Below are 27,391 nucleotides of genomic sequence, written 5' to 3'. Positions count from 1 at the left end.
GAGGACTATGTATTTTTGTAAATAACAGCTGGTGCACGATATCCAAGGAAGTCTCGAGCTATTGCTCGGCAGAGGTAGAGTATCTCAAAATCAAATTAATTTATATAGCCCTTCGTACATCAGCTGATATCTCAAAGTGCTGTACAGAAACCCAGCCTAAAACCGCAAAACGGCAAGCAATGCAGGTGTAGAAGCACGGTGGCTAGGAAAAACTCCCTAGAAAGGCCAAAACCTAGGAAGAAACCTAGAGAGGAACCAGGCTATGTGGGGTGGCCAGTCCTCTTCTGGCTGTGCCGGGTGAAGATTATAACAGAACATGGCCAAGATGTTCAAACGTTCAAATCAAATCAAATTAATTTATATAGCCCTTCGTACATCAGCTGATATCTCAAAGTGCTGTACAGAAACCCAGCCTAAAACCGCAAAACGGCAAGCAATGCAGGTGTAGAAGCACGGTGGCTAGGAAAAACTCCCTAGAAAGGCCAAAACCTAGGAAGAAACCTAGAGAGGAACCAGGCTATGTGGGGTGGCCAGTCCTCTTCTGGCTGTGCCGGGTGAAGATTATAACAGAACATGGCCAAGATGTTAAAATGTTCAAATCAAATCAAATTAATTTATATAGCCCTTCGTACATCAGCTGATATCTCAAAGTGCTGTACAGAAACCCAGCCTAAAACCCCAAACGGCAAGCAATGCAGGTGTAGAAGCACGGTGGCTAGGAAAAACTCCCTAGAAAGGCCAAAACCTAGGAAGAAACCTAGAGAGGAACCAGGCTATTTGGGGTGGCCAGTCCTATTCTGGCTGTGCCGGGTGAAGATTATAACAGAACATGGCCAAGATGTTCAAACGTTCAAATCAAATCAAATTAATTTATATAGCCCTTCGTACATCAGCTGATATCTCAAAGTGCTGTACAGAAACCCAGCCTAAAACCCCAAACGGCAAGCAATGCAGGTGTAGAAGCACGGTGGCTAGGAAAAACTCCCTAGAAAGGCCAAAACCTAGGAAGAAACCTAGAGAGGAACCATTCTATGTGGGGTGGCCAGTCCTCTTCTGGCTGTGCCGGGTGAAGATTATAACAGAACATGGCCAAGATGTTCAAACGTTCATAAATGACCAGCAGGGTCAAATAATAATAATCACAGTAGTTGTCGAGGGTGCAACAGGTCAGTCAGTACCTCAGGAGTAAATGTCAGTTGGCTTTTCATAGCCAATCATTGAGAGTATCTCTACCACTCCTGCGGTCAATAGAGAGTTGAAAACAACAGGTCTGGGACGGGTAGCACTCCAGCAAGGAGTCATCATGCCAGGTAGTCCTGGGACATGGTCCTAGGGCTCAGGTCCTCCGAGAGAAAGAAAGAGAGAATTAGAGAGCATACTTAAATTCACACAGGACACCGGATAAGACAGGAGAAGTACTCCAGATATAACAGACTGACCCTAGCCCCCCGACACATAAACTACTGCAGCATAAAAACTGGAGGCTGAGACAGGAGGGGTCAGGAGAGACTGTGGCCCCATCCGATGATATCCCCAGACAGAGCCAAACAGGCAGGATATAACCCCACCCACCTTGCCAAAGCACAGCCCCCACACCACAAGAGAGATATCTTCAACCACCAACTTACCATCTTGAGACAAGGCCAAGTATAGCCCACAAAGATCTCCGCCACGGCACAACCCAAGGGGGGGCGCCAACCCAGACAGGGAGACCACATCAGCGACTCAACCCACTCAAGTGACACACTCCTCCTAGGGACGGCATGGAAGAGCACCAGTAAGCCAGTGACTCAGCCCCTGTAATAGGGTTAGAGGCAGAGAATCCCAGTGGAGAGAGGGGAACCGGCCAGGCAGAGACAGCAAGGGCGGTTCAGGGTTACAAGGGGCACTGCAATTTAAAACTAGATTTTGCAGTTTTTTAAATTATATTTCTACACTATTACATTTTGAAGATTATGATAATGCACTTTTTGTGGAAGAACTATTTGAAAAAATGGCTGGAATTTCAGCCTGGTCAGGTGGGATGGAATTTTTGGACCAGATAATGATGTCACAATCTGATCTGATCATAATAGACCAATGACCGTTGATCTGGGTAAGGGGGTGGGCTCTAGACCATCAGCCAATCATGGCTGTGTATATAAAAATTTGTTTCCTAAAGCCCACAGGATCAGACTAGGCATTTTGGAGAAAAGTTTTAAAAAATACAGGGGGGCTTTAACAGTTACATAACAGAAAATGTAGGTCAATGACCCTCAATTCAGCTTAATAATGGGAAAGGGATACCTAGTCAGTTGTACAAATGAATGCATTCAACCGAAATGTGTCTTTCGCATTTAAACCCAACCCCTCTGAATCAGAGAGTTGCGGGGGGAGGGGGTGCTGCCTTAATTAATCAACATCATCAGCACCCAGGGAGCAGTTGTTGTTGGGGCTTAACTGCCCTGCTCATTTTTCCACCTTGGGGATTCAAACTAGCGACCTTTCGGTTACTGGCCCAATACTCTTAACCGCTAGGCTACCTGCTGCCCAGTGGGTGGACAGGCAAATTAACTTCAGCTAATCAACTTACTGTAGCACTTACTGTTGCACGCAACCACTCTGTTGTACAACAGTAACCTACTAGGCCATCACCTGTGTAACGTATATAGAAAACTTTGGTTTTGGGGAGGATTTGTTCACCATAGATAAGCTCGTTAGTTGCAATGCAATTGTTTTGGAACCTCCATTGCCAACTTGGCAGCAATTCCATCTAGCCAATCAGAGAGCAAAGTGGAGATATTTTATATTGCTACCCATCTGATCTTATCAGGTCACCTCAGGGGCCTAAATAGTCTCCGATTGTGTTCCAGGCTGTGGGCCAAACAATTAGCTAGAGCCAGGACGATTGTGCATGGAGTGGTGACTCACTCTGTAATGCCCTGAGCTCTTTACCCTGTAACCTGAGATCATAGCAGGACAACTATCTGGGCAGCAATTGAGAAGCACAGCATCCTGCATTGATAGCTGGCATGTGGACAGTGTTTTGGCACAAAATGACTGCCATGGATCACTGAGTGCTACACATCTGTTGTGTATGAGACCGGTTACCCCATACAATGACCTTGCCACTGTCGCTAAACTGACTAAAACTAGAAAAGGAATAACAAAAGCATAATTGAATCAAATTAGTGTAGAATGTTAACTCTTTCTGATTGGTTAATGTTTGTTGTTCTTTATCGTTCTAACAGAGGTTTGGAACGTTGTGGTTCTTATCTGGTTCACCCACTCTAGAGCTGCCTGGGACTATCAACAGGAGCTTTTCCCCACACTGGTCTAAACTCTAACAGAGATTTAACCAAATAGAGCCTTTCACTATCTCAGAGAGACAATGAGACCTTGCCTGGTGTATGGACAGCCTCATGTCAACAACAATCTGGGATGGCACCACCAAAGTAGACAGTGAGGTCATAATTCCTAAGAATCTTGAGGAAGTCTATCTGCATAAGGACCAGAGGGACCTCCCAGTGAATGGGGGTGATTGGGACAGTTGGAACCCATATAGAACTTAGAACTCAATGTCTAATCATCCTTCCAATCAGGTTTTCCTCTTATGTTCCCTTACTGACACAAACACTACAGTAGCACTAAAAAAACTAAGATTGCTAACCTTTGACCTGGAATCGCCATTGACCTCCCGGCAAGCAACAATACTATTCCTGGAGATTTATATCCGCCCACCCTGGCCTCAGTCTGTCCAGTTCGGGCTGAAGTGTTGTTAAAATGTGAGCGTGATCTCACACTAACCAGGAGGTTGTGTAACCATCTTACAAGACAGCAGGCGATCTTGCAAAATGTTGAAGTATCATACCCCATACACCCACACACCCACCACATAAATCAGACCAACAACTGCTTATGGCTAGGGGTTCTTTCTGGACAAGCCAGAGTCTCTTTCCTAAATCCTACAAAATCCCTACCTCCAGCATTCCACAGAAATCTTAGGTCTCTCGGCATCCATGTGTGTATGTGTATGTGTAGGTTGTACCCTGAGGGTACATCAGCCAAGCGCAGTGGACCCTCAGCTGGGTGTGGACGAACAGTGGACCCTCAGCTGGGTGTGGACTACCAGTGGACCCTCAGCTGGGTGTGGACGAACAGTGGACCCTCAGCTGGGTGTGGACGAACAGTGGACCCTCAGCTGGGTGTGGACGAACAGTGGACCCTCAGCTGGGTGTGGACGAACAGTGGACCCTCAGCTGGGTGTGGACGAACAGTGGACCCTCAGCTGGGTGTGGACGAACAGTGGACCCTCAGCTGGGTGTGGACGAACAGTGGACCCTCAGCTGGGTGTGGACGAACAGTGGACCCTCAGCTGGGTGTGGACGAACAGTGGACCCTCAGCTGGGTGTGGACGAACAGTGGACCCTCAGCTGGGTGTGGACGAACAGTGGACCCTCAGCTGGGTGTGGACGAACAGTGGACCCTCAGCTGGGTGTGGACGAACAGTGGACCCTCAGCTGGGTGTGGACGAACAGTGGACCCTCAGCTGGGTGTGGACGAACAGTGGACCCTCAGCTGGGTGTGGACGAACAGTGGACCCTCAGCTGGGTGTGGACGAACAGTGGACCCTCAGCTGGGTGTGGACGAACAGTGGACCCTCAGCTGGGTGTGGACGAACAGTGGACCCTCAGCTGGGTGTGGACGAACAGTGGACCCTCAGCTGGGTGTGGACGAACAGTGGACCCTCAGCTGGGTGTGGACGAACAGTGGACCCTCAGCTGGGTGTGGACGAACAGTGGACCCTCAGCTGGGTGTGGACGAACAGTGGACCCTCAGCTGGGTGTGGACGAACAGTGGACCCTCAGCTGGGTGTGGACGAACAGTGGACCCTCAGCTGGGTGTGGACGAACAGTGGACCCTCAGCTGGGTGTGGACGAACAGTGGACCCTCAGCTGGGTGTGGACGAACAGTGGACCCTCAGCTGGGTGTGGACGAACAGTGGACCCTCAGCTGGGTGTGGAAGAACAGTGGACCCTCAGCTGGGTGTGGACGAACAGTGGACCCTCAGCTGGATGTGGACGAACAGTGGACCCTCAGCTGGGTGTGGACGAACAGTGGACCCTCAGCTGGGTGTGGACGAACAGTGGACCCTCAGCTGGGTGTGGACGAACAGTGGACCCTCAGCTGGGTGTGGACGAACAGTGGACCCTCAGCTGGGTGTGGACGAACAGTGGCGACGCAACGTGTCGGAAAATTGCAGAAAATCGGCGCTAAATGAACAGGAAATGAATTGCTGTAATTCAGACTACAAATGTATTTATTACATTTTATATTCAAAACACATTCATCAAAATGTACATTATAGAAACAAAATCCACATGTACAAAACTAACTGACTTAAGTTACAATAAAATCACCTAGGGGACAGATAAATAGTAAAACACAGGTGAAATAATAAATGCCAGACTGTTCAGTCTGATCTCATGTTAAACGAGGCTATAGTGGTGGGATGTAGGGCCCATATATAAGGTGCAGAGGGGACAGACTTTCTAAAGAGATGTTACACTGAAAAAGTAAAGAAGAACCCGTTTAAACTGTTGAATTTCAGTGGAAGGCCCCTTTAATGGCTCTGCTTAAAACAAGCACCGAAAGAGACACTCTACAGCTGCTGCAGGGAGTCCTTCATATTCTTCCCCGGAGAGATTTAAATCATTAATGCAACAGCCTTTGACGTTAGTGACAATTTACAGGTTGACATGAGACATCTGCATGTAATTTGAATGGTGGCCAGCTGGCCAGTGATACAACTACAAAAGATTAAATCATATTTTAATATATCAGGCTGAAATGTAAATGTACTGGTTGCTCAGCATGAGCAGAATCTCAAGGGCTGCGTTTCAAACTCACAAAAGAAACACCTTCCTACACTTACCCTTGTCTTATGCCCTCGGGGGAATCCCAGTCACCATCTTGGCCTTCGCTCCAAACGATTAGCCAAACAAGGGAAGTTCAAAACGTAAGCCCCATCAGCCCTGGTTTTTAATTGAGTTTGCAAGTGTACAATTATGTTCACTTCGGGCCTGTAATGCCCCATAATTCAATTTGCGATGATTGCACTTCCGCTAAGAAAACTCAGCCAAAACTTGAAACCTCAAAGTCAATATGGAGAAGTCAACATACAAGTGTGAGTAAAAACGAATGTAAATAAGTTAGAACTTGTGTTACTAATGCACAAACACGTCTCATAAAAGTAATTATGTTTTTGTTTGGTTCGTTTTTGGAAATTGTAGAAATAAAAAGTTCAGAAGTTCCAGCTTGGCAGGCTAACCTTAGTTAGCTAATTAGTGTGCTAGCTATCATACAGTAGACGTATATGAATAATTATATAGTTAATATAAGTAGACATAAAATCAGAATTGACTGTAGCTCATATAAAGTCACTGGTGGCTGAAAACACAATTGTTGTGGGACAAACGAGTGACAAACTTCTGGGCAAGGGTGCTCCATTTAAAAATCATTCCTTCCTCCCTTGCCCTGCAAGTGTAAACTCGCCAGACGTCATGACCCGTCACCAGAAGTGTCCACTTAATTTGAGGGCTGAGGGGAGAGGGTGTGTCTGTTAAGTGTTTGGAATGCAGCCAAGGTGCTTACCGTGCCCGACTACATTTCCCATGGTTCCTATACTACCCACTTGTGCCCGACTACATTTCCCACGTTTCCTATACTACCTAGGGCCAAGATAATACCAGTACCGCGACACTCGTTAGTATCATGTCAAAGAAACAAAACACAAAGCAGATTTAACTTCTTTAGGAAAACAGTCTTAATGTTGGAAACAAACATCCTCATGTTGTCACCCAGAGTCACATGTATTTATTTTCCAAGATATAGCACACAATATTTTACATACAGCAGGTTTTTAAAGGACCAAAGAGTTTGTTCTGCTTCGTGTTTTCATTTTTGCCATGGAAAAAATATTGGGATACTGGTATGGTCACAGCCATAATATTACCCACCATGCCCTAACTGACTACATTTCCCATATTTCCTATACTCCCCACCGTGTCCCTCTGGTGTCTGTACAGGTGTAGCACCAGGTCCCTGATCTCGTCTCGTTTCCTCCTCACCTGTTGCCGTGGGAACCAGCGTTCTAGGCACAGGGGGAGTTCAAAGTGCACCACAGGGTCCTAAAGGGAGAAAGGGTAGGAGAGAGAGAGAGAAAAGTTTATATGCAGGTGTATGTCAGCGTATGTGTTTGGTGAGTATGGTCTCACAAGAGAAACACGTGAGCAACCTTGTCTGAGACCTGAAGACACAAGCTTAAGTTCCTTTGGATAACGGGGTTATCAGGGGTTATCAGACACGACAAGACACGACAAGAGTTCAATACCAGGCTGGTTACAGGTGGGAGCGTGTGAATTCCTATGCATGTTCTCCTTCCATGCGTACAGTTACCTGCAGGAAGCTCTCCACGTACTGCAGCAGGTAGAGGCCGCAGTCGCTGCTGTTGTCCTGTAGGGGGACCTTACAGTGAGAGCCTCGCATCTGCTCAGAACTGAACTCGCGCACAGAGCCCCGACGCAGCTCCCACTCCGACTGCAGGTACCTGGCACACAGAGATAGCTGGTACATTAAGGGAACAACACACACACACACACACAACATTCCATTCAATAGTAGACTCACTCCCGTAAGAGTTTGAAGACGCGCTCATGGAGGGAAAACTTGAGGGAGTTCATGATGAGAATACAGGGTCTACGGAGAGAAGAGATGTGCATATAAACATCTAGTTAATATCTCTAGAACACACCTTCTCAGTGTGTGTGTGTGGTCATCTACTCACCGTTTACAGATGGTCTCTCTGTGACAGGTCTTCTCAGTGCAGTCCTAGCGAGAAGAAGGACAGAATGTAAGAAAGACAACAGAGTGAGAGAGAAGGAAAACAACTGAATGTGAGAAGAAACAGAGATTCCTAAAGAAAGAGATGTCTTACCAGAGGACCAGGAGGTGGCTGGAGTACTGATTCACTCTGTACCACACCATTTGAAACTAGAGAGAAAACAGCAGCAGGATCAGCAATTATCCTCCTCCTGCTAAATCCCAGGACTTCAGCACTAGTATTTCCTAACAGCAACCCTGTTCCTATTGTAGTTGTTGCTATTGTCATTGTGGATGTTATTGCAGCACAGTGATATAAAGAATGCGTCCTAAAAAACCCTGTAGATTAAAGCCTCTTGAGTTCCAGCCTCATTCTGTGTTTCTGCCTGTGACTGGAGTTCTGAGCAGCTCTCCCCTCACGGTTCTGACTCCATCCTACCCACAGACTACAGCCCTAGTTTTCCACCCTGCGTATTTATCTAAAACATATATTAGAGTTATACTCCTAAACCTACGCACATGTTCACTAATGTGTGACTATTATGTCAGTTTGACATAAAGACATGTAACATCCTGAGAGACAGGATGAGAGGACTACAGACACACATACCTGTAACTGTCAGTTTGACATAAAGACATGTAACATCCTGAGAGACAGGATGAGAGGACTACAGACACACATACCTGTAACTGTCAGTTTGACATAAAGACATGTAACATCCTGAGAGACAGGATGAGAGGACTACAGACACACATACCTGTAACTGTCAGTTTGACATAAAGACATGTAACATCCTGAGAGACAGGATGAGAGGACTACAGACACACATACCTGTAACTGTCAGTTTGACATAAAGACATGTAACATCCTGAGAGACAGGATGAGAGGACTACAGACACACATACCTGTAACTGTTAGTTTGACATAAAGACATGTAACATCCTGAGAGACAGGATGAGAGGACTACAGACACACATACCTGTAACTGGCAGTTTGTCCTGGTTGTCAGTGCTAATTGATTCAGGGGTGACTTCACTGATGCCATTTAGCTTTTTGGACCCAGACGCCTCCTCTTCAGCCTGGGCCTCATCTGGCTTCTCTCCCCCTGTTCCCCTCAGCGAGGCTGGGCTGCTCCCCTCCTCACACTGAGGCTCCTCCAGGCCAGGGAAGCAGATCACCACCAGGTACCAGTGGGCTCTGTCATATAAGGAAGAAAGCACTATGAGCCACACAGTTTATTTATTGATGTGTGTGTGTGTGTGTCACTCACTCCTGATTGACAGGCACAAACAGGAAGTCTTTCTGGAAGATGTCCACATGTCGTGTCCATGTCTTCACCCGCTGATGCCGCCTCCGCTGTGCTCTGGGGACAGACAACACACACACGTCAAGAGACACACACATACAAACAAAAACACACAAAACAAAGATACAAATCCATAATTGATCAACTAAAATAGACACACACACACTTACGAGACGCTGGTACTGTCCTCACTGGCATTGTCTCGGCGAGTGAGCTGCCTGTAGAAGAAGCTGCTGAAGACGTGAGCGCGATCAGCCACATCCTGCGGAACCCTCTCCAGAAGCAGATACCTGTTGGGAAAGAGACATGCACAGGTTAAAACTGTCCTCCATGTTGTTGAAACTGTCCTCCATGTTGTTGAAACTGTCCTCCATGTTGTTGAAACTGTCCTCCATGCACCAAACTGACGATGTCACTCACTTGAGGTAGAAGTCGATGATGACATCATTCAGAAACTGGCCGTTGTCAAGGCACTCCAGATCTTCTGTTGTCACGGCGATCCCTCCTTTGGAAGGCGGTGGAGGAAACTGGATCAACCTGAGAAGGATCAGAAAGAACATAACTAAGAGTGAAACCACATATCTACACTAACGATTGTCTACATCAGGGGTTCCCAAACGTTTTCACTCCGGCCCCCTCTCCCCCGCATCTATTTCTATGGGCACAGGCACTGTTCAAGACACAAACTGTTCACACCCCTCTTGTTGGTGGAGAGAATTTTGCAGATTTAAAGCTTATTTCCTGCAATTTCACACATTTTGTCATGTCTAATGTGTATCCATGTGATAAAAAATGTTAGCTGATGTGCTAGTTATAAATAGCTCTCTAAGCTATGCGATGACTAACATGACAAGAGGAACTGATGATGCACTACCCAATTTAGAAATTGCACCTTGTGCATTCTACATTACAACTTTCAAGAGTAAGTTTAATGTCGGACTAAGTTCCTTACTATTATTTGATTATTTTCTGCGCCTGCCCTGCCGACCACACAGTTTGGGAACCACTACTCTACAGCAAGGGTCTCCATCTCTGGTCCTGTAGACCAATATGGTGTGCAGGCTTTCGTTCAAGCCCTGCACTTACACACCTGTTTCAAAGAATCATGGGAGTTGTGTAGCTTGCCTGCGTGTGGGGCCCTGGTGCTTGTATCGGGTCCAGTTGGAGCCTGGCTTCGGGCCCAGGAACACAGAGTAGGAGCCTCTGGTTCTGCTGTGACACACTGTGTACACGGGTCTGGGCTGGACTGGACTCTCCTGGAGGGGGGACAAAAGACAGAGGAAGTGTAATAGGTTACATGTTGTTCATTTGATCATTCATGTAGAGCTTAGGGTTTGTTATGGTTGAGTTTGATGACATCCGTCTCCACACCCAAACACACACACACAGTACTACCAACCTCAGCGAGGGGTACACTCTCTGCCTCCCTCTTCTCCTCCTCCTCTGTCTGTTGCTCTGCCTGTACCTCTGTCTCCGGTGGTGTCTGTGACTCTCCCTCCACAGTGTCCAGATTTGGCCCAGGTGTGTCTCTGTCTTGGTCGGGTTCTGTGACAGGCTCGGCATTGTTCTGTCCCAGTAGGGAGAGCAGCTGGTGGTCTAGTCCGGTTCTACCGATCAGTGCCAGACTGTCATCCAATGACAGGAGGGGACTGTGGAGGTCCACTGCCTCGTTGATGGGAGCGTTCCCCCAGAGACATGCAGTGTCGACGTTGTTGAGACAGATGATGTCGAGGATGGAGCGAAGTAGAGCCCCTTCCACCCCCTCCAGAGGGGCATGCAGAGTCAGCAGGAGGAAGGGACTGGCCTGGCCTATGAGCGCGCACACACACACACACACACGCACACACACACACACTTGAATAGCACATGGGCTTACACCCACTTGAGCAAACATCCACCTGCCCACATACTACTGTTGTCACAAGACCAGAATTTTGACTTTGATACCAGGTTTAGTATCACGATACCAAAACAACAACACTGCAGAAAAGAAGCTGACGTATCAGAAGGGCACTTATTCCAGACGATCTGTAGACTTCAATATCACACTTGAAATGTTTGACGTCCATTTTTCATATTCAGCCATGTATGCATTAATGAATCAACTATACAATCAATCTCAGCACATAACATAAATGGTCATCATTGAATGGACTTATTTTACTCTACTGATCAACAACATTTGCATATACGAAGCAATGTCTTCTTTTATAAAAGAGTCTCTAAGACCTAATGATGTCACTCACACACACACAGTGAGAGAGACAGGAAAGATGTGAATGAACAACGTTTCTGACATTGAATATGGTTTTTGGCGACAATCAGCTTTGAAATCAGCATATTTTGCGTTCTAGGGTAGTGAACTGACATTAGCTTCTGCTATTAGTTCAGCAAGAAAAGTTAGCCTACAAAGCTGGATGCTAGCAGTCTCTTCCTGCAAGTGTTCTAGCCTTTAATGGACATTGTTTGGTGAACAGTTTCAACATGTCTACATGCTGTGTTGCATTACTCAAGTGTGTTAACTTATGTGCAGCGTGAGAGAGGAGATAACATGATACAGTCCAGACTCCCAGTGGTTCCTCAGGACAGACTAGAGTCAGTATGAGAGAGGAGATAACATGATACAGTCCAGACTCCCAGTGGTTCCTCAGGACAGGCTAGAGTCAGTATGAGAGAGGAGACAACATGATACAGTCCAGACTCCCAGTGGTTCCTCAGGACAGACTAGAGTCAGTATGAGAGGAGCTAACATGATGCAGTCCAGACTCCCAGTGGTTCCTCAGGACAGACTAGAGTCAGTATGAGAGAGGAGAGATAACATGATACAGTCCAGACTCCCAGTGGTTCCTCAGGACAGACTAGAGTCAGTATGAGAGGAGCTAACATGATGCAGTCCAGACTCCCAGTGGTTCCTCAGGACAGACTAGAGTCAGTATGAGAGAGGAGAGATAACATGATACAGTCCAGACTCCCAGTGGTTCCTCAGGACAGACTAGAGTCAGTATGAGAGAGGAGACAACATGATACAGTCCAGACTCCCAGTGGTTCCTCAGGACAGACTAGTCAGTATGAGAGAGGAGCTAACATGATGCAGTCCAGACTCCCAGTGGTTCCTCAGGACAGACTAGAGTCAGTATGAGAGAGGAGATAACATGATACAGTCCAGACTCCCAGTGGTTCCTCAGGACAGACTAGAGTCAGTATGAGAGAGGAGAGATAACATGATACAGTCCAGACTCCCAGTGGTTCCTCAGGACAGACTAGAGTCAGTGTGAGAGAGGAGATAACATGATACAGTCCAGACTCCCAGTGGTTCCTCAGGACAGACTAGAGTCAGTATGAGAGAGGAGATAACATGATACAGTCCAGACTCCCAGTGGTTCCTCAGGACAGACTAGAATCAGTATGAGAGAGGAGACAACATGATACAGTCCAGACTCCCAGTGGTTCCTCAGGACAGACTAGAGTCAGTATGAGAGGAGCTAACATGATACAGTCCAGACTCCCAGTGGTTCCTCAGGACAGACTAGAGTCAGTATGAGAGGAGCTAACATGATACAGTCCAGACTCCCAGACGTTCCTCAGGACAGACTAGAGTCAGTATGAGAGGAGCTAACATGATACAGTCCAGACTCCCAGTGGTTCCTCAGGACAGACTAGAGTCAGTATGAGAGGGGAGATAACATGATACAGTCCAGACTCCCAGTGGTTCCTCAGGACAGACTATAGTCAGTATGAGACGGGAACATGCACTGTGCATTATCAGGGGACATGGGCTACGCTGACACGCTTGATCCTCTCTCAATCAGTAGATGATGTGAGACACATTGTGACGATTCTCGTACCGGACCATTTTTTTCATGTTCTACTATCGAAAAAGTTTTGGTACAGTGCAACACTAACACACAATTTGGTTCCAAAAGGCAGGCTCTCACCAGTGGGTGGTTCTAAGGCCTGTTTGATTGACAGCTCCCTCAGGTCTTCTTGAACGGCGACTGCCTGGGCGTCTGACACGTAGAGGAGGAGGGCGGGGGGAGGCTGCCCCATCTCTCCTTTGACCTCACACCCCAGCCCTCTCTCCTGTAGCTCCTCCCTGTCCCAGATGCTGTACTTCCACAACTGACAGCGCTCCACAGTCACCATCACATCTACCTGGCCTGAGGGGGCAGGCGACAGAGGGGAGAGAGGGGTCAACAATCTAGGCCACCACCCCACACCACCGCCTGCCCTGGGTCACAGACAGGGCACAGATGGACTACCGACCGACCGCACACGGTCATGTTCAGGTTGGACCAAGTAATAATTTAAAACGATGAATGATTCAAGTTTAAATAGAGGACCAGGACTGTAATGGTCAATGGTGTGGTGAGAACAGGGGTGCTGGTTACCTTTAATTGGTATGATGATTCTGTGGTTTGTGATCTGCAAAGGACGAAAGAAAGGGCCCCATGTCACATAACCACTGTATTGCATGCCTATTCTAGAATGTACTGCACCCATTCTCCAGTTGGAGCAGTGTGCAGAACCTTACCATGAGGTTTCCGCTGGACTCCCCTCGGACCCCCCCACAGTGCAGGGCAGAGAAGGGTAGGGCCATACTCTCAGAGTCCTCGGTGCTGGGGAAACTGGCCACCCCAAACCCTGTCACCACCACAGGCATCACCTGGAACACACACACACAGATGAGTAACACACACATTGATGAGCAACACACACACATATTGATGAATGACACACACAAACACACGTGTGCATGCATGCAAGCACACAACAAACATGCTTTCTGATAACGAGGACACTTTAGAATCCGGATAAGCAATGAGGCATAGAAGGGGTTTGTGTGAGAGACTTAGTTAATCAACAGATAGATTTAAATGATGTGTGTTCACTTGTATGTAGTGCAGCAGAAGGCATTTGGCTTGTCCTCCTATGTTTTGGCTGACAGCAGTACGTGGGAGCTACAGTATCCCCACTCTGGCCTATAAAGCCTGACAGGCAGCAGATGGTGGTTCTGCCTCCTAGGGCCAGTCTAATCATGAAATCCCTTTTCCCCACACCTGCCTCTACCCAGATCCCTCTGTGAGCAGCCCTTTGTGACATCCCATCCCTCTGTGCTTTTCTTTGTGATATCATCCAGGCCAGGTCAAGCCCTTTGTGATGTCACAGAATCTGCCCAGTTCCCAACCCTTTGTGACGTCATCTATTGTGAGCTCCCCCTGTTCTGCCCTTTGTGATGTCATCCATTGTGAGCTCCCCCTGTTCTGCCCTTTGTGATGTCACAGAATCTGCCCAGTTCCCAACCCTTTGTGACGTCATCTATTGTGAGCTCCCCCTGTTCTGCCCTTTGTGATGTCATCCATTGTGAGCTCCCCCTGTTCTGCCCTTTGTGATGTCACAGAATCTGCCCAGTTCCCAACCCTTTGTGACGTCATCCATTGTGAGCTCCCCCTGTTCTGCCCTTTGTGATGTCATCCATTGTGAGCTCCCCCTGTTCTGCCCTTTGTGATGTCACAGAATCTGCCCAGTTCCCAACCCTTTGTGACGTCATCTATTGTGAGCTCCCCCTGTTCTGCCCTTTGTGGTGTCATCCATTGTGAGCTCCCCCTGTTCTGCCCTTTGTGATGTCATCCATTGTGAGCTCCCCCTGTTCTGCCCTTTGTGATGTCATCCATTGTGAGCTCCCCCTGTTCTGCCCTTTGTGATGTCATCCATTGTGAGCTCCCCCTGTTCTGCCCTTTGTGATGTCATCCATTGTGAGCTCCCCCTGTTCTGCCCTTTGTGATGTCATCCATACATGCAGTAAAGAGGTCAATGGAACGCAGACTGTGGGGGAAAGAACGTCATTGGTGCACAAAGTGGATATTTGTCAAATATGTCATGATTTATGTGTTCTAACAGGTGATTACTAAAATCTGATTTGGATATATTTGGCTATGTTCGCTGCATAATATTTGGGAAAATGTATTTTTTCGGGGTTAGAAAAATGTCTGCTATATCGTAACTCCTGTTCATATAAGCTGGTAGCATAGCTAGCCATATAGAAATTGGTGGTGGTACTTTAAGATGTTTTTAAGTGTAATGCAGTTGATTGGTGATGATAACAGAACATGTATTGGGGTTTACCTCCATACAAGCATTATACACAGATTTTTACCCAAAAATAGTGTGAAATGCACATATAAGCAATAGCCTAAAAGTAGCCTAGGTTCATTTTGATGGGGGCAATGAGGACATTCTTAATCTTTCCCCCACGGGGGGACACCTGAATGGCATTGCCATGGATTTTCCATTGTTTTAGTAGAATTCGATTGATCTCTTTGCTGCATCCATTGCGAGATCCCCCTATTCTGTCCTTTATGATGTCATATGTAGAAGTTGTTTTTGCCCACCTGAAAGTCTGTCTCTTCCACCACGTTGTCTTCCTGAGCATGGTTTCTCTGGGACTCACACTCACTAGTCTGTGGCCAGAGGACTGAACTGTGGGACGGGGTGACTACCTCCTCATCACTGGAGAGAACGACTAGAACACACACATTAAACACGTTGCAGTGGAATACTGTATATATCAGACAAATTATAATCTCTCTCACACGATGACTGTAGTGTAATGCACTGTGAAGGAAAGATGCAGACAGCAGTAACCCTGCTATGTTGGGGGGGCAGTAACCATAGCAATGCCAGTGTTGTAAGGCACAGCTTGTGCTATTTCAGACACATACAGACATGTACTGTACACAAACAAATTAAAACGTTAATAAGACAATACTGGCAGAGTCACAGAAACCCACTCAACACACACTGGGCATACTGACACAGACAGTCACAAGCACAGACCCAGCGGTCCGTGTTACAGACAGACAGTATGTGTGCTTGTGTGTGAGGGGGCTGACATGCTGACCACACCGCTCGCGTCGCGGGCTCGAGCGTTGCAAAATAAATGTACACATACATGTTATTCAATCACTGCAACCACACTGCTCGCAAGCGTCTGCGCAGCCTGGCGCTAAAATAGGTTCTATTTGTGACGCGCTGCAGGCCTCGCCTCTCCCATCTCCTCATTGGTTTTTAGGAGCATATACCCACGTGGGTGATTGAAAGATAAACTGATGTCCACACTCCAGTTCAGTTGGTGGTGGTAACGCACCTTAAAGTTATAAGGTCCCAAGAAGAAGAAGACTGAAGGAGGAGAGATTGTTTCTAGTAAACTCGATTTACCATTTTATCTGTGGATTAGTTGTCGGAGTAGAGGACCTTGTGCATTTCAGGTAAAATAACAACCTAATGTTTATATTCCACAACAAATTTACTAGAAACAGCAAGCTAGCTGGATAAATAGCTATAAATGTTTAATGCTTTTCAACCTGTCCCCAAATTAATATAGTTGGTTCAGAGTTACATGCTGACCAGACAACTCGCATGTTGATATTGTCCACCCACACCAGACACCATCAGGACACGCAGGTTTAAATATCTGAACCAACTATATTCATTTGGGGACAGGTCGAAAAGCATTAAACATTTATGGCAATTTAGCTAACCTTCTTTGGACTATATGGAGGTCGGCAACCAACTTTAAGGTGCGTTCTATTTTAGCGCCAGGCTGCGCAGACGCTCGCGAGCAGTGTGGGTGCAATGATTGAATAACATGTATGTGTACATTTATTTTGCAACGTGAGCGGCATGGTCAGCATGTTAGGGTCAGTGCCCGTAGGCAGAGAAATAGACTATATTATGATGACGCTATTCCAGGAGGAGGGAAGGGTGGGGATCTGTGTGTGTGTTTGTTTCACTGAGAGAGTCAGGAGAAACACACACACACACACACACACACACCAGGAGTGCAGATATGCAGTGTACAATATGATAGCCTATACGTAGCTCTATACTCACTAGGTTCAACAGGACTGAGTTTGGGCGTCCTATCCTGGCTGGAGGACAGGGTTCCTCTCCTCTCCTTAACCCCTCCACAGCTGGGGTTAGAGGAGCTGGCAACTTCCCTGTCTTCCCCCACAGTGACTACCATCGGGGTCCCATCAAAGTTTGAGGGGTCCACCTCTACTTCTATGGATGCTACATTAGTGTCTATGCCCCCCGTCCCCCCGAGACACAGCTGTTTGGGGGGCAGTCCTCCCCCGCCTCTGGCCTCCCTGGAGAGGTGCAGCACGCTCCCTCGGGAGCTCCTGGAGGCGTCTGTGGTCAAGCCCTCTGCCACTCCATCATTCATCCCTCCATCCTTCACCTGTCCATTACTGTAGAGCCCAGACTCCCTCCTACAACTCTCCCTCTAGAAACAAAGAGAGATAGGGTGTTACTTTAGCCCCAGGGCAGGTTGTCTAATGGTTTGGTTAGCAGCTTGCAGGTTTTTGGCTTCAGCCTTAAAGTCAGTCAACTTTAATGTCAGTATTTAAGTAACTTCTACCCGAAGACTCTACCTCAACATGTGTGGATTCGCTTGAACCTGAATCTGCATTCCTAGTCCTGGTGGATTGTGGGTAAGGCTTTTCCTGGTGCATGTCCCCCTCAGTAAAGGTCACCTCCTCCAGGGGTTCCCGTGAACTGTGCCTCCCTGACACACTACTGTCTGCTACTCTCCAGAAAGTAGTGCAGCATATATGGGAAAACAAATGACCGTAACATAGAATTAAATCAACTTTGCCTGTGTGTGTTAGCAAGAGATGAAAAGCACATTCAGCTGGTCTTTGTTTTACAGCTCTATAAAAGTAAAAGAGTTTGTTACTTTACAGCAGGATTGAGGCCAGGAATACTACAGATCCTTTCCAATAAGGAAAACCCTCAGAGGGGGATAGGGAACGCAGTAGCAGGGGGAGTGTGTGTGTGTGATGGCGGACTCACTGCATCTCTGGTCTTTGATGTTTTCCTCTCCTATTAAAAGTTCCTTCACCTCCTCGTCTTCCTCTGACCCCCCTCTGTGGTGTGACCTAAACAAGAGAGAAAGAAAAAGTAATAGAAAAACAATTATTCCACTGCATGCTGACCTTGTGTTTTAACTCTTAAATCGCTCACTGGCATCCTAAAAAGGAAGACATGTTCGCTACACTTAACAGACTCCACTGTAATCATCTACAGAAATTCATCTGCATCCAGCGTCCCCTCTCCAACAGCCAAGCTGAATTCAGCAACATTTAACCAAGCATTACCTCCTCTCCTTGCGGGTCGGGGTCGAGGTGGGAGTGGGGTGGTCATGGGGTCTCTTTGTGTGTGCTATAAAATCTCTACAATCCTCCCTCCCCTCTCTGCTACACTGAGACACCCTCCTTTGCCCGCACCCCATCGGTGACTCTCTCTTCCTCTCTCCAGTTCCTGTCATCTTGCCACGCATCTTCCTGTCTAGGTAGGCCTGCCCCTGTTCCGTCTTCAGGACGTCCGTGAGGACCAACTGGAGCTGCGTGCTGAAGGAAGGAACAGAACCAGTCAGAACCTTTAGATCCCTACGATCCATTTGTGTCATCGTGATCCCATCTGACAAGCATCTGTTAAAGGACTTAAATGTAATATCTTGATGGCCATTCTGGGTCATCTCTTTTAAAGTTAACCAATAGGGAAATGACACGTGAGACTATAGTGGGGAGGGGCAGACAGATGGAATGGGGTTGATAGGACCAGGCAGTGTGTGTGTGTGATAAAGATAAGCACTGTCGCTGCAGCTATAGCTCAACAGTATCAGTAGTGGGGGTACACTGTCAGCTACACTGCATTCGGAAAGCACTCAAACGCCTTGACCTTTTCCACATTTTGTTACGTTACAACCTTATTCTAAAATGGATTAAATAAAACATGTAGCATCAATCTACACACAATACCCATAATGACAAAGCATAAACAGGTTTTTAGAAATGATTGCAATGTTTTAAAAAATTAAAATACCTTATTTACATACAGTACCAGTCAAAAGTTGACACACCTCCTCATTCCAGGGTTTCTTTATTTTTACTATGTCCTACATTGTAGAATAATAGCGAAAACATCAACACTATGATATAACACATATGGAATCATGTAGTAACCAAAAAAGTGTTACACAAATCTAAATATATGTTATATTTGAGATTCTTCAAAGTAGCCATCCTATGCCTTGATGACAGCTTTGCACACTCTTGGCATTCTCTCAACCAGCTTCATGAGGTAGTCACCTGTGTTAGGTTCTAATTTTCAGAGTAAATAACTCACGGACACTAGAGAAGCTTAACCAAGTTTAATTCTTCCCAAAAGTTTGATACAGCTGGATTCAAACAAAACACATTTCACACAAGCACTGATATTTAACTCTTTCTCCTAGACTGAGTATCCTCCCAGCCTAGGAGAAAGGAAACCTGGCACCATCCCTATGGTGAATCATGGTGGTGGCACCATCCCTATGGTGAATCATGGTGGTGGCACCATCCCTATGGTGAATCATGGTGGTGGCAGCATCATGCTGTGGGGATGTTTTTCAGCGGCAGGGACAGGAAGACTAGTGAGGATTGAGGGAAAGATGAACAGAGCAAAGTACAAAGAGATCCTTGATGAAAACCTGCTCCAGAGCACTCAGGACCCAAGACTGGGGGCAAAGGTTCACCTTCCAACAGGACAACGACCCTAAGCCCACAGCCAAGACAACACATTAGTGGTTTTGGGACAAGTTTCTAAATGTCCTTGAGTGGCCCAGGCAGAACCCGGACTTGAACCTGATCAAACATCTCTGGAGTGACCTGAAAATAGTTGTGCAGCGACGCTCCCTATCCAACCTGACAGAGCTTGAGAGGATCTGCAGAGAAGAATGGGAGAAACTCCTCAAATACAGGTGTACCAAGCTTGTAGGTCATACCCAATAATACTCGAGGCTGTAATCGCTGTCAAAGGTGCTTCAACAAAGTACTGAGTAAAGGGTCTGAATACTTATGCAAATGTAATATTTCCATTTTTTACTTTTAATAAATTTGCAAAAGTTTCTAAAAACCTGTTTTTGCTTTGTCATTATGGGGTATTGTGTATACATTGGTGAGGGGAGGGGGACTATTTACTCAATTTTATAATAAGGCTGTAACATAACAAAATGTGGAAAAAGTCAAGGGGTTTGAACACTTTCTGAATGCACTGTACCTGAGAAAAGTGCTTAGGGAAAGAGCTCCATCTGGTGAATGTTCGTAAAACTGCACTCAATGACACAGTGGATGAATTCGTCCTTACTGTACAAATGGACCGAATAAATTCACAGATAAAGACAAAGGCTGTCTCAAAGATATACTATGCAGAAATCGCTCCGCCATTTCCTGGTTGCTAAAATTCTAATTTCAGTTTGTGACAAAACAAGCAAGTATGGTGTAGAAAATCATTGTACCATCTAAACCGGTGTGAAATATATTTTCCATAACCAAAAATATTGTATTTTCAGCTGTTTGAAGCTGGTGTACAAAACCGAAAGTAAGACGCAAAAACTAAACTTCAGAACAGGAAGCATAGAAATGGCGTACAAAGAACAAATCTACTGCTTCTTAGCGTTCATTTCAATGAGAATGACAGATCTATAACATATTTATATGTGAATTTGGTCCGGTCGCCCAAAAAGTGACATATTGCAGCTTTAATAACTGACCGTGTTATGGAGCAAGATCATCTATGAACCGTCAACAAGTCTAACCTAACCAGACTAATTAGGTTTGCCTCCTAACATAACTCCATCTGTGGCTCCATAAATACTGCTCCTCACCAGTTCATTGCCGCTTGGGCTAAAGCCGCTTGGCCGTGATCCAAAGAGATGGATCCATTCTGCTGACAAGACTTTTGGAGTTTGATTCCATTTCCAGCAATCTGGGTCCAGTGAATCTGTTGGAGGAATTGAGGTAGAGGTACTGACCCACTACCCAGATCACAATAACAAAACCTCAGGAACGCAATCTGTCATTTAATTACTTTTCTATCATTTTCATATTTGAGTGTATGCGTGTGTTGTACACTTCGTAGGGAGGCCACAGGGGTAAAAAATAAAAATAAAAAAAATAGAAAAGAAAGAGAAAGGTGACCTGTAGAGAATAACATTTACCTGTGACTCTTCATTCCCACATCTCAACTCTGAAGAAAGAAGGATCTTGGGAATTTTTAGTGGACTTCCCATCTTAAAAGCAGAATGGGGTACTGTTAAAATGCTCACTGTTGTTGATTATAGTAATTGCATAGTGGCTGAGAAAAAGACTAGGAATCCCAATGGACTAATATAGCCAGGCAGGCCAGACATACTTGAGAGTTATCCACCTTGTCAACGGCCAGTGAAATGGTGAGTGCTCTCTTATGGTCCATCATGACCAGGCTCTGGTGCTTTAGGGCTTGACCTCAGGCCACTCCTTCTCCAGGGCCTCCTGTGACCAATCCAGGCAGCGATGGTGACGCAGCCAACAAGCTCTGCAGCAGACACACATGATATGTACAGTATACATTCACTTTCGTACCTGTCAGTTTACAAGCGCACAATCAAACATACACTACATGATCAAAAGTATGTGGACACCTGCTAGCTGAACATCTCATTACAAAATCATTAGCATTAATATGGAGTTGATCCCCCCCTTTGCTGCTATAACAGCCTCCACTCTTCTGGGAAGACTTTCCACTAGACGTTGGAACAACGCTGTGGGGACTTGCTTCCATTCAGCCACAAGAGCATTGGTGAGGTCGGGCACTGATTTTGGGCGATTAGGTCTGGCTCGCAGACGGCGTTCCAATTCACCCCAAAGGTGTTCGATGGGGTTGAGGTCAGGGCTCCGTGCAGGCCAGTCAAGTTTTTCCACACCATTCTCGCCAAACCAATTCTGTATGGACCTCGCTTTGTGCACTGTCATGCTGAAACAGGAAAGGGCCTTCTCCAAACTGTTGCCACAAAGTTGGAAGCACAAAATCATCTAGAATGTATGCTGTAGCGTTAATATTTCCCTTCAATGGAACTAAGGGGCCTAGCCCGAACCATGAAAAATAGCCCCAGACCATTATTCCTCCTCCACAAAACTAGCATTATGCATTGGGGCAGGTAGCGTTCTCCTGGCATCCGCCAAACCCAGATTTGTCTGTTGGACTGCTAAATGGTGAAGTCTGTAGCATTTCCACTGCTACGGAGTCCAATGGCTACAAACTTTACACCACTTCAGCAGATGCTTGGCATTGCGCATGGTGATCTTAGGCTTGTGTGAGGCTGCTCGGCCATGGAAACCCATTTCATGAAGCTCCCGTCTAACAGTTATTGTGCTGACTTTGCTTCCTGAGGCAGTTTGGAACTCGGTAGGGAGTGTTGCAACCTAGGACAACTTACAGTTCACCGAGGCAGCTTTAGCAGGGCAGAAATTTGACAAACTGACTTGTTGGAAAGGTGGCATCCTATGACGTGCCACGTTGAAAGGCCATTCTATTGCCAAGGTTTGTCTATGGAGATTCCATAGCTGCGTGCTCGGTTTTATACGCCTGTCAGCAACCTGTGTGTTTGGAATCCACTAATTTGAAGGGGTGTCCACATACTTTTGTAGATATAGTGTACATTGGTGACTGTAGCATCATTAGGTACATGCAAGAGCTATTATTTTATTCTGTACTTTGAACTTAATGCTTTTGCCAGGAAAAATAAAACCATTGTTTATAAGCTTGTAATAGCGACACATGAATGGCAGCATCTTGTCACGCGTGGTGCTGGTGCACATTTATTTTCTGAATTTGCATGCTGTGCTACTACCAATTTCTAGCTAGCCCTCAGGTCGCTAATAATTTGCATTTCACTTAAGTTAAATACTGCTCATGCAATGCTTCTCTTCGTGTGTGCCCTTTGACATTCTACAATATTATCCAGCTATGCACAGACACGCTACCTAATAAAACCTGGCAAAACCTGCCTGTTTTTTTAGCCAGCAAGCTAGCTAATTTAGCTAGCTCACTAGCAGACATCAACTTTTGTTCCCGATTCTCATACTTACTCAATAATACAGCGAGTTAGTGCAACATACACAAACGTGACCAAAGAGCGAGGATAAGGGCAATGTAAACAGCTACCATACACTCCAAATCATCTCGCTGATTAACTGGAACGCCTATAAAATCCTAAATAGCTACACGTTGCGTTGTTCGCACAGGTTGTAGATATTTTCACGCTTTTCCTGGACAGAAGAACATCCTGGTGTTTCCGGAAGTGTACGATCTAGCCGCTTTAGCGCCTATAGAGATAAATAATAATGGCATATTTTTGAAGGCACTTAAACCAAAGATTTTTTATAACTAACCCAAGATAGACCACAGCCTGTCATTTCCAATGGGGGAAAATGAATTCAGTGGGCAGAATAGGCAAGGTGGGCAGAGCCAAGCACGAGCTAGCGAGAGCCTATTGGTGCGTTCTAGCATATATTTGCATATTTCCGTTGGGAAACGCCTACTCTGTGAAGTACGCATGTGCAATACCTAAATTTGCCCTTGCAGTCCTTCCAAACAACGCACTGTACTGCAGCGCCAGCTGTGGCATCAGAGTCGCTAGGTTCGCGCCCAGGCTCTGTCGTAACCGGCCGCGACCGGGAGGTCCGTGGGGCGACGCACAATTGGCCTAGCGTCGCCCGGGTTAGGGAGGGCTTGGTCGGTAGGGGTGTCCTTGTCTCATCGCGCACCAGCGACTCCTGTGGCGTGCTGGGCGCAGTGTACGCTAACCAAGGTGGCCGGGTGCACGGTGTTTCCTCCGGCGCATTGGTGCGGCTGGCTTCCGGGTTGGATGTGCGCTGTGTTAAGAAGCAGTGAGGCTTGGTTGGGTTGTGTATCGGAGGACGCATGACTTTCAACCTTCGCCGTACGGGAGTTGTAGCGATGAGACAAGATAGTAGCTACTACAACAATTGGATACCACGAAATTGGGGAGAAAAAGGGGTAAAGAAAAAAAAGAAAACTGTACTGAGATCAAATGATTAATCGATTACAAAATTAGCCGAATGTCGAGTGTTGAGTGAGTTGAGGAGCCATCTCAGGTTGATCTCAATTCAGATGAAGGCAGGTGATTCCTATGGGTACAAAGAGTAACTCAGTTCCTTGGTGGACTGATGAGTGTAGATGTAACAGTATAACAGTATAACCGCCCCATACCCGGACTCTGCACACATCAACAACAGTCACCCACGAAGCATGGTTACCCATCGCTCCACAAAAGCCGCGGCTCTTGCAGAGCAAGGGGAACCACTACTTCAAGCTCTCAGAGCAAGTGACGTCACCGATTGAAACGCTATTTAGCGCGCACCGCTAACTAAGCTAGCCGTTTCACATTCGTTACATAGAGAAGCATTGAACTGTAGGAACAGAGCTTTCAGAATGTTGAAAAGGTGCCATAATTACCAGAGCCTGATTCAGTATAATCAAGCACAAGCAGTAGAAAGGAGGATCATTAGGACAGCTAAGAGGGAGTGTTGGCGCCGGTTCTGTGGAAACATGGGTAGAACCACTCCTGTGGGAGAGGTATGGGGGATGATTAAGAGGATGAGTGGGGTCAGATGAGATTTGGATCTCCCTGGGCTGAAAAGTGGGGAGATTGCAGTGAGAGATAATGAGAAGGCAGAGATGTCAGCCCAGGCATTTGTGAAGGTGCACAGCTCAAATAACCTGACAGAAGAGGGAAAGAGGATGTCAGAGGAGAACCATCTCTCTCCTGGATCAGAGAGAGATGGTGGGGGATGCATTGAATGCCCCTTTTACATTGGCTGAGATGAAGAGAGCATTAGCTAAAGCTGGGGTAACATATCCTGGGAAGGATGGGATGTGTTACATCATGATGGCTCATCTCAGTGACACTGCAATGGGGAAAGTATTGGGCCTTTACAATAAGGTGCGGCAGGGAGGGAAACTGCCTGGAAGTTAGAAGCAGGCGGTAGTGGTGTCAATATGGAGACCTGGGAAGACCCTACTAGTCCTTAAAGCGATTGGCCGATAGCGTTGACATCTCATGTATGTGAACTATAGAGAGGATGATTATGGAAAGGCTGACTTACTTTCTAGAGAGTAGAGGACTAATGTCACCAGATCAAAGTGTGTTCAGGAAAGGCAGGGAAACGATAGATCCTGTACTGTGCCTTGAGTCAGTCATACGCACACAGGCAAATAAGGAGGTGGTGGGAGCCTTTTTTTTGATGTAGAGAAGGCTTATGATATGATGTGGAAGGAAGGCCTACTTCAAGCTGGATAACATGGGGGTTGGAGGAAGGGTTTTTAACTGGTTAAAGGATTTTATTTTTGGGCAATCAATAAAAGTGAGGGTGGGGATCTCTATGTCAGAAAGCTATGAGGTAGATAATGGTACCCCCCAGGGAAGTGTCATTAGTCATTTTTTGTTCTCCATTATGATTGATGATGTATTCTCCCAGGTGAGACCTGATATTTGGAGATCATTGTTTGCGGATGATGGGATCTGTGGAAGAGAGCGAGAAATATTACCCATAGAGCTAGAAGAGTTCAAGAAGCGATTAGTGAAGTTGAGCAGTGGTCCCTCAGGTGGGGCTTAAAGTTTTCACTTGAGAAAACACAGTGTGTTTTTTTTAGAAGGAAGGTTGGGGAGGAAATATACTTGAAGTTGTATGGAAGGAATCTGGAGAGGGTGAGAGGGTGTAGGTTCCTGGGGTTCTGGTTTGACACTCAAATTACATGGGCAGAGCATATTCAAATGTAATGGTAAAAATGTAGATTTCACCCTAAATAAACATAACCAAAAGTAACTACTATTCATGATTCTGACATGAAAAAACATGGTATATTTGGAAAGAAGACATCTGGGAGATTACGAGGAAATGATCAGAAGATAGATAGGAGTTACATAGTTCAGAATACACCAAATAACCGTTTTTTACATTTTGAAGTCATCTTTCATTGACAAGCTATAAGTGAATTACTGATGACCAGAGCTGGAAACACATTAGATGGCGTCCACAACAAGTGAACAATATCAGAAAAGAAATGGGATTGATAGACCTAACAACTAGAAATGGGCAGATGTTTTAGTAAGTGGTGTCAGGTGTGGTCTCGGGATGTTTCCAAGTGTCCCTAAACCTCTCCAAAGTGGCATATGTCTGTAAATTAGATAATTCCAGTGCTATTACATATTTGCAATCCCTAAATGCTATTTATTCAGTATAAAAACAGAATTTCTACCATATCAACCTCACTCAAACATTGTGGTGGTGTTATGGGATATCCAGGGTACATTCAAGTGTCCTTTCAACCTCTCCAACGTGTCCAGATATGGTAATTCCACTGTTTTTGCACACTGGGTGTGCCTAAAAGTTATTTTTCACTATAAAACCTCAATTTCTACAATACAAATCTCTCTCAAACATCGAGGTGTCTCCCAAGTGCCTCAACATTTAGCCTAGGCATATCCAATGTATTGGTCCCACATACAAATGAACTGTTTATAAACGCAACAGATATAAATAAAGATATATATAAAAGTGTATTGTCAAACACAAACTTGGTTACACACGTATCCTTCAATAAAAATGTGCAAACATTTTTAAAAAGCTGAACTATTTACAAATGACACTCGTGTTGGTTTTACATCACAGGTGTAGATGATTAGATTTAACTTTCACCATGGTGTGATTGTCTTTGAAACAGTCCCTCTCTGCCAGAAAACAAAAAGCAAACTGGCATTTCAGACAGAAGATCTGGGATTTCACTCTTTTTTACCCCTGTGTTTTGTGCAATGCTTTCAGTTCTTCCTTTTGTCTTTTGGTATATGTGTTGGATAGTGGCGCTCACCTTGAGTGGGGGGGTCTTGTGATGGTTGTGAGGTTGCTTTGGGCCCCTAATTCAGCCATTTCCAACACCAGCTGCTCTCTGAAGGCCAACTGAGAGAGAGGGGTTTGACCTTTTGCTTTGGCCATCTGCTTGTGGAGAATGAAAGCATTTACTGTAGCAATGTCCACAAAGTGGTAAGAAAAAACTCTTATACCACTTCCTGGTCTTGTGGAGGACCTGGTAGTAGCCTATCAGAGCATCAGATAGGTCGACACCCTCCATGCTGGCATTGTAGTCCTTCACAGAAACAGGAATAGGGACATTCTTCCTCCCCCATACCCCATTGGCACTTTTCACCCTCCTTGAGACATTGGTAGTTATTGAATGCCTTATGCTGTGTGGTGAGCATGGTTAATTCCCTAATGTCCTTCCATTTCACAAAAAGCAGCTTGTCAGTCCTGATCCAACGTATCGTCCCCTCTCTGCTGTCTTTG

At 46.0% G+C, this 27,391-nt stretch overlaps 1 protein-coding gene across 7 annotated transcripts; it reads right to left on the bottom strand.

The window, feature by feature from the left end:
- Positions 1–1,095: 1,095 nt before the first annotated feature.
- LOC139404468 (sentrin-specific protease 7-like) lies at positions 1,096–23,444 on the bottom strand. Of its 7 annotated transcripts, none has more exons than XM_071147225.1 (24): positions 23,117–23,416; positions 21,402–21,563; positions 21,208–21,279; positions 20,875–20,990; positions 18,326–18,577; positions 18,021–18,106; positions 17,600–17,751; positions 17,058–17,451; positions 15,557–15,687; positions 13,699–13,830; positions 13,556–13,589; positions 13,103–13,324; positions 10,567–10,976; positions 10,293–10,423; positions 9,588–9,704; positions 9,338–9,457; positions 9,132–9,224; positions 8,841–9,058; positions 7,976–8,031; positions 7,826–7,869; positions 7,669–7,737; positions 7,438–7,588; positions 7,110–7,169; positions 1,096–1,343 (listed from the first exon to the last, which is right to left on the bottom strand). In XM_071147225.1, exons 2-24 carry the CDS (start codon positions 21,462–21,464, stop codon positions 1,302–1,304), a joined length of 3,165 nt encoding a protein of 1,054 aa, XP_071003326.1. In that variant the 5' UTR covers positions 21,465–21,563; positions 23,117–23,416; the 3' UTR covers positions 1,096–1,301. The 7 variants fall into 7 exon arrangements, with proteins under 7 accessions (XP_071003326.1, XP_071003327.1, XP_071003324.1 ...); XM_071147228.1 differs by lacking the exon at positions 1,096–1,343 and adding an exon at positions 6,444–6,579; XM_071147226.1 differs by lacking the exon at positions 1,096–1,343 and having other exon boundaries at positions 5,282–7,169; positions 20,875–21,024; positions 23,117–23,444.
- Between the last annotated feature and the right edge of the window lie 3,947 nt (positions 23,445–27,391).

The sequence above is a fragment of the Oncorhynchus clarkii genome, chromosome 3, assembly GCF_045791955.1.
Source record: "Oncorhynchus clarkii lewisi isolate Uvic-CL-2024 chromosome 3, UVic_Ocla_1.0, whole genome shotgun sequence".
Classification (NCBI taxonomy): Eukaryota; Metazoa; Chordata; class Actinopteri; order Salmoniformes; family Salmonidae; genus Oncorhynchus; species Oncorhynchus clarkii.
Note: the sequence above shows the minus strand (reverse complement) of the source record. Positions and strands in the feature narration are given on the sequence as shown.

Coding starts and splice junctions, on each gene's coding strand:
- LOC139404468 (XM_071147223.1), bottom strand. CDS start 21,464: ATGATGGACCATAAGAGAGCACTCACCATTTCACTGGCCGTTGACAAG. Junction 18,578..20,874: donor GCCCAAGCGGCAATGAACTG/GTGAGGAGCAGT, acceptor TCCTTCCTTCAG/CACGCAGCTCCAGTTGGTCC. Junction 15,688..17,057: donor ACTCAGTCCTGTTGAACCTA/GTGAGTATAGAG, acceptor TGTGTGTTCTAG/TCGTTCTCTCCAGTGATGAG.